Source organism: Chelonia mydas, chromosome 24 (assembly GCF_015237465.2).
Source record: "Chelonia mydas isolate rCheMyd1 chromosome 24, rCheMyd1.pri.v2, whole genome shotgun sequence".
NCBI classification, from domain to species: Eukaryota; Metazoa; Chordata; order Testudines; family Cheloniidae; genus Chelonia; species Chelonia mydas.
In genome coordinates, this window is record NC_051264.2 from 150485 (window position 1) to 162487 (window position 12003).

The window sequence follows — 12003 nt, forward strand, 5'->3', positions numbered from 1 at the left end:
CTTTGTGATCACATTGCTCCTTCCAGATCATCATATTCTGTCAGCGTTTACAAACAAAAAAACAACCTTGTTGGAGACTTTCAAGTAAAACTAGTGAACAGTGGGCAGTAAATAAAATATACTTATTCACAAAGTGAATCAAAATAAGTCACTGCCTCCTGCTCTGGAATAATGTTTTCTGTGTTGCCTGAAGGTGGTAAGGGTCAGGGGACCTAAATAACTGAAGTTCTTGTCTCCTGCAGGCAAGTTTGTCCTCCATTCAGAGGGAGCTGAAGCAATTAGCAGAAGATGCTGGGGAGGCAGCAGGTTCACCCAGTGCAGAATCTGCTCTTTTGAGGACAGAAAAAGAAACTTTGGAATCACAATGTGATGAAAAATACCCTCTGCTCATGCCCAAAGGAATAGTGCTGACACTGAAGCCCCTTGCCAACCGTTTCTCCAGGAGAGCTTGGAGGCGGCAGGGGTCTGCAGCCCTGAAGCCCCTACTCATTCGACCGAGTCCTGGTCTGCAGCCGAGTGCCAACACTATTAATATTCAGAAAGCTGCTGTAAAGTTACCCCAATCAGAAGCTCCTCCTAGCAAAGTTGTGGTTCAAATTCCCCGGTTAATCCAGCCAGCTACAATTATGCAGACTGTGCCAGGAATGCAGCATTTGAACATCCCGTCAGCAGTAGGAAGTGGCGATTGCTTTGAATTTCAAAGCGTGCTCTCTACTTTACAGTCTGATTCCAGAACTTCTCTTCCAGCTGCTGTACCACCAGCACTAGTATCCTCAACACCTGTGACTTTTCAGACAAAAATGCTGCCAACGTTGACTGCATCAAAAATCCGCAAACCTTGTGTCCGCAGGGGATACCAAAAGAAAAAAGGAACAAAATCCACCCCTTTGATAAAGGCTGCCCCTTTGATCCATCCAGCCCCTGTCATCTTTACAGTACCTGCTGCTGCAGTGAAAGTGGTTAGTATTGGCAATGGCTGCAATATGATTCATCCCGTAAACACAACAGTTGGCAGGGGCACTCAGGCTATTCCAATTACAACTTTGTTGGTAAATCCCACCACCTTCCCATGCCCATTAAACCAGCCTCTAGTGTCCTCTTCCATTCCTCCCTTGATAGCCTCTCCTAACTCTGTAGGTCTTCCTGCTTCATCAACGGCTGAAGACAAAGAGCAGTTGAATCCAGTCACTTCCTGTCTTGCTGTAAATGATGAAAATTCTTACCCTATAGCTGAGCCTAAAGTGGAACCCCAAGAACTTTACTCTTCATGTTCTGCCATCTCCCCCAAGAAGGAACATAGCACAGGTCCTGCTACTCCAGACAATGACAGCCAGGAGAAGGTTAAAGAGAGTGAGTGCTATAGTTGGATAGTTGTGGAGACAGTGGAGAAGAAGGCCTTGGAGCCATTACCCATGGACCTCTTACCTCATTTGGAGGATTTAGGAGAAACAGTGAAAACTGAACCTGAAGATCCCAGTGATGCCCTTGAAGAAACAAACCCAACACAAGAGAAGAAAAACTTGAATGCTGAAATAAAGGAGGAGTTCATACTGGATCTAGGGCAAGAGCTGGACATGGAGATCACATCTGAGCATCTGAGTGAACAGAAGGAAATTAAAAAAGAGTGCACGTCCCATCAGGAGAAGGGACAGGAGAAAGGACGAGATGTGGAGGCACCCACCCAGGATGAGCAGCAGTTGGAAGACATTGATACAGCTGGGGTGGAAATGAGCAATGAGTCTTCCAAGAATGCCTCTCACTCAACGGATGTTGATGCAGAGTTTAGTAGTCCATTGGGGAAACCAGAGGACTCATGCAGTGTGGATGGTCAGTCTGTAGGGACACCAGCTGGCCCTGAAGCAGTGGGAGAGAAGGATGGACAAGAAGAGGAAGAGGAGGAGGATTTCGATGATTTTACTCAAGATGAGGAGGATGAAGAAGAAATGTCATCAGCATCAGAAGAGTCCGTGCTTTCTGTGCCAGAACTTCAGGTAAAAGCATAGTAGCCTAGATAATGAATTCTGCAAATGAGATAAAGCCACACTTTGTAAGAACCATCTCATTGTGAATTTATATGGTGCCAAGAGTGTCCATGGCACATGAAAAATTAAGGGACCAACTCCTGTCCTGAGGAGCTTAGAGACTAGGTTAGGAGCATAAATTGCAAATGGCCAGGTTTCAATTCTTCTGGAGTTGTAAGGGCTTCCTCAGCTGAGCTTGGTCCTTGTTTGTTCTGCGCACCTTGCAGAAATTATTTGTAATGAGTTCCTCAGGATAAAGTAATTCAAACAAGCATAATAAATAGACAAAATCCTACCAAAGAAATAAATGCACAGTTTCACGCTTATAAATGAATGTCAGATTACTTTGATTTTAGCAGCCATGTGGAAGCTGGCAGCTCCAGTTCTTGGGTTAGATAGTATCGCATGTCACTGTTAAATGTGGTTTCAGAGTAACACCTGTGTTAGTCTGTATTTGCAAAAAGAAAAGGAGTACTTGTGGCACCTTAGAGACTAACCAATTTATTTGAGCATAAGCTTTCGTGAGCTACAGAGATTTGGTCAAACTGGACAGTCTCTACGTAAAAGAATAAATGGACACAAATCAGATGTCAAGAACTATAACATTCATAAACCAGTCGGAGAACACTTCAATCTCTCTGGTCACGCGATTACAGACATGAAAGTTGGGATATTACAACAGAAAAACTTCAGAAACAGACTCCAATGAGAGACTGCTGAATTAGAATTAATTTGCAAATTGGATACAATTAACTTAGGCTTGAATAGAGACTGGGAGTGGTTGAGTCATTATAAAAAGTAACCTATTTCCCCTTGTTTATTCCTTCAGACCCCCCCCCCCCGGTTCCACAGACCTTCTGGTTAAACCCTGGATTTGTGCTGGAAATGGCCCACCTTGATTATCATACTCATTGTAAGGAGAGTGATCACTTTAGATAAGCTAGTACCAGCGGGAGAGTGGGGGGTGGGGAGAGAAAACCTTTTGTAGTGATAAACGCCCATTTTTTCATGGTCTGTGTGTATAAAAACATCCTCACTATTTTCCACTTTATGCATCCGATGAAGTGAGCTGTTGCTCACGAAAGCTTATGCTCAAATAAATTGGTTAGTCTCTAAGGTGCCACAAGTACTCCTTTTCTTTTTACTGTTAAATATGTTAATCATTAGTTGGCAAGAACTAAGCTGATACCTGGGGTTAGTAGTTAAGATTACAATTAAATGAGGTAGTAGTTGAATTGCATACAAGGGCTAGAGATTTTTGGGTGTTTTGATCTAAAGGAGACAATGGAAAAACTGACTTGGCTTGCAACGGAGAGGCGTCTGAGCCAGGAGGGAGATTCTGAGGAAGAGAATTCCCAGGAAGAGAACTCAGAGCCGGAAGAGGAAGAGGAGGAGGAGGGAGAAGGAGACGGAATGGAGAGTTTGCAAAAAGAAGATGAAATGACAGATGAGATAGCTGAAGATGCAGCAGAGGAACCCAAATCTGCCTTCACTTTTACAAAGGTTGCCCCAGAGGTGGAAACCAACAGAATGCCACCAGGTGAGTTAATTGTCCTCTATATGGAGGTGTGACATTACTCAGGGTACAATCTGGACTGTTGAATAGCTGTGTCCCCTCAATTCTCCAACCTGAGGTGTCTTTTACACTGCTTCACTGTGAGAGTAACCACGCCTAGTCTGTTCATACACAGCCTCCAGCATGTAAATTACTCCCAGCTATACTGTATGAGTGCTATGGCCAGCCACTCTTGAGTTACAGAGTTGTGGAGCAACACCAAGCAAATGCCTAGTCAGACTTCTCCCAGAATTGTGCATCTTGTACTGCACAGTCCTCTACTAGGCAACACAAGCTCATATAAAATCTGTCATTTTATTAATAGAAAATGATATGCACAAATCCTCTTATCTTAAATGGAGTTTCCCAGATACTTCAGTCCAAGGACGCTGGTTTAGATAAAACAATAAACAAGTTTATTAACTTAAAATAACTATCTTTCTGTAGTATTACAAGTAATGAGGCATAAAAAGTCAGAATTGGCTATAAGAAAATAAAAGTAAAATGTAACTAACACCTATCTTAACAAGCTAAGTGAATTTGAAGCAAAAGTCTCTCTCACCACATGCTTCAACAGTTTTACTGGCTGAATTTCTTTCAGACAGCATCCTTCCCTCAGTCCAAAGCTGTTTTTGTTCCTCGGATGTTGTGGCTGCCATGGGTAGAAAGAAAGGGAGGAATAACTTGTGGGATCTGTTCCCCATTCTTATGCTTTCTTCTTTTCTTTGACAGTCATCTCCATCTGGGGTTCAGGAGACAAAGTCAGTGGTGATTGGAACCGTCAGAGTGTGTGTGTGTACATTGTGACAGGGTTGGGCCAGATGACTACAGGAGAGTGATAGAAGGCAGATATATCAGCCCCAGGTTAAGTAGATACCTTTTCCCTGGGTAAAGTAACAGGGAAGGTTCCAGAACAGTCAGGAACTTTTAAGGAAACAAGGCAGACTGGCTGCAGGTGTTCTAATCAGCCTATCAAGAAGCTGCTAGAATCAATTAAGGCAGGCTAATCAGGGCACCTGGGTTTAAAAAGGAGCTCGCTTCAGTTTGTGGTGTGTGTGAGGAGCTGGGAGCAAGAGGCGCAAGAAGCTGAGAGTGAGAAGGCATACTACTGGGAGAGTGAGACATAGAAGCATTATCAGACATCAGGAGGGAGGTCCTGTGGTGAGAATAATGATGGTGTTGGGAGGAGGCCATGGGGAAGTAGCCTAGGGAGTTGTAGCTGTCACGCAGCTGTTACAGGAGCCACTGTAGACAGCTGCAATCCACAGGGCCCTGGGCTGGAACCTGGAGTAGAGGGCAGGCCTGGGTTCCCTCCATCCCCCCAACTCCCTACTTGATACCGGAGGAGTTGAACTGGACTGTGGGTTCCACCAGAGGGGAAGGTCTCTGGCCTGTTCCCCGATCCACTAGGTGGATCAGCAGAGACTGTGGGGATTGTTCTTCTTCCTTTCCCCATGCTGGTCAGTGTTGAGGCTAACTGAGTGAACGGCAGATTTGAGCCATGAAAGTGGCTAAACTGAGGGCTGCCGTGAACCTCTGAGGCGAGAAAAGCTGCCAATAAGCACAGGACCCACCAAGGCAGAGGAGGAACTTTGTCACAATATCTATCTATATCTATCTATCTATATAGTGCGTGTGTGTGTGCACGTGCCCAGGTGAGTATAGTTACAAAATCATTCACAAGCAGCTCAGTAGTGTTAATAAAACCCATTTTATGCTCTTCTTACGACATTCAGTTGCACATCAAGTCAATCTCATTACATCTCAATTGAGCATGTCCTCAGAAGGAATCTCATTCCAAGGCTTCTTGGGCTGAGATCACTATAATCTGCAGGCTAATTAAATACTTTGCTAAAGCCAGGTGCACTTTTCAGAGCAGCACGTTAGCCAGGGTTTGTTTTTATCCAAATGTGTTCTTTCTTGCTGCTCCGTAGTGGGATCAAATGTAATAGCTGGGCAGCTAACCCTAGGCCAACCCAGGGGAAGGAGTAAAGAGGAGCCAAAATCAAGCTAGCTACACCTTTTATCCTACTATGGAGCAGTGAGAAAACACATTTGGGTAGAAACAAGCCCTGGCTAATGTGCTGCTCTCTCCAAAGTGCACCTGGCTTTAGTAAAGTATTTAATTAGCCTCCACCAACTTCTTTTCCTTGCCTGCAGATTTTAGTGATCTCAGCCCAAGAAGCCCTGGAATGTGATTCCTTCTGAGGACATGCTCAATTGAGACATAATGAGATTGACTTGGTGTGCAACAGAATGTAGTAAGAGCATGGAATGGATTTTATTAACATTGAGCTGCTTGTGAATGATTTTTTGACCATGTATGTTGGTGACTTTTTTCTCTGAATGTCACTGTAATCAGCAGTGAAAGTTGCTAGATTTGTCACTGGTTACTTTGACCCTTATTTCTTCACTAGGAAGTCACTAAATCTAGTGACAAAGTAGCTAAGTTGGCAACACTTAACCAGGTGGTGATCCATTTGATTTTGTTGACACCTGGCTGAGGCATCAGTTTGCCTTTTGTCTCTGAGGAACTGGTTTGTGGCTGCTTTTCTAAACTTGGAACATGTATTAGTAATGTCATAGAGTAGATTTTTATAACTTTACGTACAATGTTACCACATGTATTTTACCAGGACAATAATGATCAGCAATTTGAGTTTTCAAACGGTACCTCACAAGGTATACTTTGTACAAAATTTATCATAGTCTTGTAAAAGGGGTGAACATAGGGGTACAGACTGTCACGGCAGGGATGGGGACGACAGAACTGGTTTGCTGCACCAAAACAACAAGTGTGTAATTTCCTCATGGTTTAACAGTGTTGTCTTGATTTTGGAAAAGAGGCTTTGAAAAACAAGAGTCTATAAAAACAGTTCCCTCGCAGTGCCTGGGCCCTTCTGCAGTCCCCTCCTATCCATCCACTTGCCGTGCAGTTATACTCTGAAAAGTGACTGCGTAAATGAGATTGTGGGGTTCCATGGTCTCTTTCTGGCCTTTATATGTCATACTGTTTGAATGTACAGGTCATAAGATGAGTTTTCCGGTGGCTCAACCTGGGAATTGAAAAACCATTGGGATTCTTTCTTCATCAGACATCACTGATAATAAAGATTCTGAAGTCAGAATGGAGCTGCTTGTTCTGTGAGATTCAGAATAGAATCCAGATATGTTAGCAACACATCAGAACCTGCTAACAAGACTAAAAAAATCCCCGTGTAAGTGAAGTCAGTAAGCAGGACTCAGAAACACAGGGTTTAGGAATGGGGAGGAAGATAAAGCTAGTGATGCTGAAAATAATCATAAATCCAGCAGATCTGTGATCTTCTGGCTTTTTTTTTTAATTTGTTTTCCAAAAGCAGACTGCGCCTTCCCAGATTGTGAAGCAGGCCCAGGAAGAGGCAGAGACCTAGACCCTCATTAATAATAATAATAATTAATAATACCTAGATTTTATATAGAGCTTTTCATCAGAGGATCTCAGTGCTTCACAATCTTTAATGTAGTTATCCTCATGACACTCCTGTGAAGTATGGAAGTGTTCTTATTTCCCTTTTACCGATGGGGAATGAGCCACAGAGAGGTTAAGTGACTTGTCCAAGATCACACAGGAAACTGAATCTGTCTCTCCTAAATCCTAGGCTAGTGCCCTCACCACTGAAGCATCTTTCCTACTCTTTATCCCTTGTGATACGAGCTCTGCTGTGCCCTAACTCTCCAAAATATGAGACTGTGAGGCATATTAGTAACACGGATCAGATGTACTCTGTTCATTCAGTCTCCCCATCAAAGCCTTGGACTGGTCTTTATCTCATGGTCTCTGCTAACTGGGTGTGTTTGAGCTGTAAGTTTGGAAGGGATTCAGTGACCATGAAAATGAGGCAAGTGTTTCCACACTCTAGAGAAGAAATCGGTTCTGCTGACTCAGTGGGATGAGGATACTCAGTAAAATGTATAATACAAAATTCACTTTTCTCTTTACATTCATTTTCTGTGGTCTCCCACAAAATAAAGGGGAGCTTATATGATCCACAAACACACTCCTTGCTCTGGCAGGACAGGAGTATGCCTGGGGGTCAGGGCCTAATGATGAATAAAAGGAAGGGAACCCTTTCCTGGCAATCAGCACGGTCCACAGCACCAACCTCAATGGGTTTTGCATTTCCCTGGAATGAGGAATTTGCATGGGGACTGTGCTTTCAGATGAGAATGCCAAAGTGCCTGGGAAAAACAGGAACGCCCACAGAGCCAGGAATAAGAGGGGACGGACTCGTGCCAGCAAAGACACCTCCAAGTTGCTGCTGCTGTATGATGAAGAGATTCTGGCGAGAGACCCTCTCCGGGAACAGAAGGATTTGGCATTTGCACAGGCCTATCTGAACAGGGTAAGAACGAACAGGCTGACGTTAGAGCTTTGTCCTCAGACAGAATGTGAGTCTTGTATGTCTATTAAAATAAAAATAATCAAATTTCTGGCATTTCCAGTTACCATTTCCTGATAAATGGTTCCTCTGTAACAGAATTAACACCTGAGCCACTTAGCTGAAGAATCCATCCAGATCTGATGTGTTTCCAAAATTTGTAACTCACTTGGGATCAGTTCTGTCTCTTGTGATCATTCCACGCTCCTGAATCTAGAGAATAATTTGTTTGTTGATACAGCAATTTGAAAATGTGAAGTAATGTATAAGTGCTGAATATTGAAGAAGCTATTGAATTAACTTTTCTTTCCTCCTGAGTTTTCATAAGCAGGGAGAAAGTCTCATAACTGTCTGATGTGCTTTGCAGGTGCGCGAAGCTTTGCGGAATGTGCCTGGGAAATATGAAGACTTCCTTCGTGTTATCTATGAATTTGAGACCAGCACCCACAAGCCAACTGCTGTGGATCTGTATTCCACTCTCCAGACCCTGCTGCAGGAGTGGCCGCAGCTGCTCACAGACTTTGCTGCCTTTCTTTTGCCTGAGCAAGCTCTGGAGTGTGGATTGGTAAGTAAAAGGGAAGAAGCAAACAGCAAACAGTTTGAGAAGACAAATGTAGTGAGCCTTGCAGGAATGGAGGAAGAATTAAGTATAGAGGCAGGGATAAATTGGATGGAGGTGCTAATTATTTAATTAACTTTTCCATAAAATCTTCCACAGTGCTGAGGAATGCTGCAGCATGATGCACAGCTACAGCCTTCCGTAACTTGGAATACCTGCAGATTTAAAAATCTGAACTGTTTAGTGAAAACATATGGCCTAGTTTAACTTCTCCTCTGCATCTCTTAAGCCTTTAGAGATTTGAAACCAGTTTCCAATCACTGCAGTTTTCTGTTTGAGCCCTGCAGTCCGCAGTCCTAAGTGAGTTATAAAACTCTTGGCTGGAGCATATATACTTTGCTTAGTTTCTCAAAGCGGATTAGAAATGCCTGTAAATATAGATTGGTGTGTCTGGAGTGAAAAGGTCCTCCTTGTTCTCTGGTCAGTTTGAAGAGCAGCAAGCATTTGACAAAAGCCGGAAGTTCCTCAGGCAGCTGGAAATCTGCTTTGCTGAAAATCCCACCCACCATCAAAAGATCATCAAAGTGCTGCAAAGCTGCGCAGACTGCCTCCCGCAGGACATTGCAGAGGTAACCAAACTTCTATGTATTCCCCTCCCCCTCAGCCAGCCCTGAGAATGCAGAGGTAGATACCCCATCGTGCTTTCCCCTCTGACTTTCAGATTGCAGTGGTGTAACCAGCCTTGAGATATACCCCCAGCTGGAGTAAGAGCAGAGAGAACTGATCTATCATTACCTCCATAAGATTGTACAGCTAATTGGCCCCTATGTATCTTCTCTTTCCCACCTTGCTTTTATCACCTTGCAGGTTGATGTTTTAGTTTGTCTCAAGTAACCTCTGCCTAGAATTTCTGGGGAGATTCTTCAGTGCCAGGATGATTCCTGGAAGTACTCCAAGTATTCCTGGAAGTATTCCTGGAAGATCCAAAAATGAACTACAGTACAGGTGGTAACACTGAGCCTGAGCTTTTGTGTTTGTTTCTAGCAAAGGGTCTTGTTTGTTGCACAGACCTTGAAGTCGTTGCCATGTTCCACCATTATCTTACTCCAGAGTTTTCTCCCACAGTTGAAGACCCAGATGTGGCAGCTGCTGAAAGGACATGACCACCTGCAGGATGAATTCTCCATCTTCTTTGATCATTTACGTCCATCAGCCAGCCGCATGGGAGACTTTGAGGAGATCAACTGGACAGAGGAGAAAGAGTATGAGGTGGAGACCCTTTCTCTAAACTAGGAGAGAGAAGTAGGGAGGCTTGGATCCTTCACATTGAGAGGCTTAATAGGGAGGCTACAGACCCAAAAAGGAAGAGATGGGATAAAGATCTGGGATTGTGGGTGGCTGGGAATGGTCGGGGTGGAAATTTCAAATTCTTTCAGCACTTGTTACTTTTGACAAGATTGTAAACTTGTCACGCTGCCCTGAAATGGGGCTTCATGCAAAGAAAGCCCTTTGTAGGAGAGGTTTCAGAGTAGCAGCCGTGTTAGTCTGTATCCGCAAAAAGAAAAGGAGTACTTGTGGCACCTTAGAGCATGCTCAAATAAATTTGTTAGTCTGTAAGGTGCCACAAGTACTCCTTTTCTCTTTGTAGGAGAGAGTATGAAAGCTCAGTCTACTGACAGCTCCCTTTGCTGTGCTGGTAACACAGCCTCTGTGCTTCTTTTAGTTTGATGGGTTTGAAGAGGTGTCGTTACCAGATGTAGAAGAGGAGGAGGAAACCCCCAAGATGCACACAGCCTCGAAAAATAAAAAGAGGAAAGAGATTGGAGGCCAGAACAATGACAAGGTGGGACTGGGATATCTGAATAGCCCACAGCATGTGGCCTCTTCCATACTCCAGGCAAATACATGTCTAGGAGGACAAATGTGTCTGTGTAGAAATGGTCCCAGTCTCTAAAGTGTTAGACAACAGGATGAAAGGGATTAAAATGCTTCTGCCCAAACTTCACCTGCTTTGATCTCTGTTGGCGATTTACTTGCTTTAGTTCTCCCTGGGGTTTGTCAGACTGGCCCTGCTCTGGCTCTTTTTGTGGTCTGGCCAGCCTGTGATCTGCTTCTGTTTGGTATGCATGTGTTATCTGTGCAGTGCTCTGTGTGGATCAGGAAAGTCCATGTCAGCTGGTGTGTTTATTTCCAGGAGACAGAGTGGGTGGATGGGGTGAAGGAATGTTTGTGCTCCTGCCATGAAGGGAGCAGTGACCCCAAACTAAAGAAGAGCAAGAGGAGGACCTGCAGCCATTCCAGCTGTAAGGTCAGTTGAAGGGACTGAGCACTGGGATGGTGTGGGGAAGGAACAGTTGTACTGAGTATCCCATTGTTTGGTGTCTGTTCTGATAATCCACCCAGGCTTGTTCTTCCTGTCTCCAGACTGTAATGTATTAAAACTAGGGCTGTCGATTAATTAAAGTTAACTCATGTGATTAACAAAAAAATTAATCGCAATTAAAAACATTAATCATGATTAATCACACTGTTAAACAATAGAATACCAATTGAAACTTATTAAATATTTTTGTATGTTTTTCTACATTTTCAAGTATATCTAATTCAGTTACAACACAGAATACAAAATGTACAGTGCTCACTTTATATTTTTATTACAAATATTTTCACTGTAAAAATGAACAGAAATAGTATTTTTCAATTCACCTCATAAAGTACTGTAGTGCAATCTCTTTATCGCAAACGTGCAACTTACAAATATAGGTTTTTTTGTTGCATAACTGCACTCAAAACCAAAAAAAATATAAAACTTTAGAGTGTACATGTCCACTCAGTCCTACTTCTTGTTCAGCCAATCGCTAAGAGAAACAAGTTTGTTTACATTTATGGGAGATAATGCTGCCCACTTAATTACAATGTCACCTGAAAGTGAGAACAGGTGTTCGCATGGCACTGTTGTAGCTGACGTTGCAAGATCTTTACGTGCCGGATGCGCTAAATGTTTATATGCCTCTTCATGCTTCAGCCATCATTCCAGAGGACATTCTTCCATGCTGATGATGCTTGTTTAAAAAAAAAAAAAAAAAAAAAAATGCGTTAATTAAATTTGTGACTGAACTCCTTGGGGGAGAATTGTATGTCTCCTGCTCTGTTTTACCCGCATTCTGCCATATATTTCATGTTATAGCAGTCTTGGATGATGACCCAGCTCATGTTCGTTTTAAGAACACTTTCACTGCAGATTTGACAAAATGAAAGGAAGATACCAATGTGAAATTTCTAAAGATAGCTATAGCACTCGATCCAAGATTTAAGAATCTGAATTGCCTTCCAAAATCTGAGAGGGATGAGGTGTGGAGCATGCTTTCAGAATTCTTAAAAGAGCAACACTCTGATGCAGAAACTACGGAACCCAAACCACCAAAAAAGAAAATCAACCTTCTGCTT

The 12003-nt window shown here is 43.2% G+C and overlaps 1 protein-coding gene across 13 annotated transcripts in view; it reads left to right on the forward strand.

Moving 5' to 3' along the window:
* The window catches only part of LOC102944330 (GON-4-like protein), a 48064-nt gene that overhangs the window by 27018 nt on the left and 9043 nt on the right, over nt 1-12003 (forward strand). For 8 of the 13 annotated variants that reach the window (XM_037883321.2, XM_037883320.2, XM_043534992.1 and 5 more), the window contains exons 21-28: nt 243-1991; nt 3300-3561; nt 7780-7961; nt 8365-8562; nt 9042-9185; nt 9682-9825; nt 10280-10399; nt 10751-10864. In XM_037883321.2, the coding sequence (XP_037739249.1) occupies nt 243-1991; nt 3300-3561; nt 7780-7961; nt 8365-8562; nt 9042-9185; nt 9682-9825; nt 10280-10399; nt 10751-10864 (2913 nt within the window). Of the gene's footprint in view, nt 1-242; nt 1992-3299; nt 3562-7779; nt 7962-8364; nt 8563-9041; nt 9186-9681; nt 9826-10261; nt 10400-10750; nt 10865-12003 lie in introns of those variants that run through there. The other 5 variants (XM_037883324.1, XM_043534994.1, XM_037883326.2 and 2 more) reach the window with 3 other exon arrangements.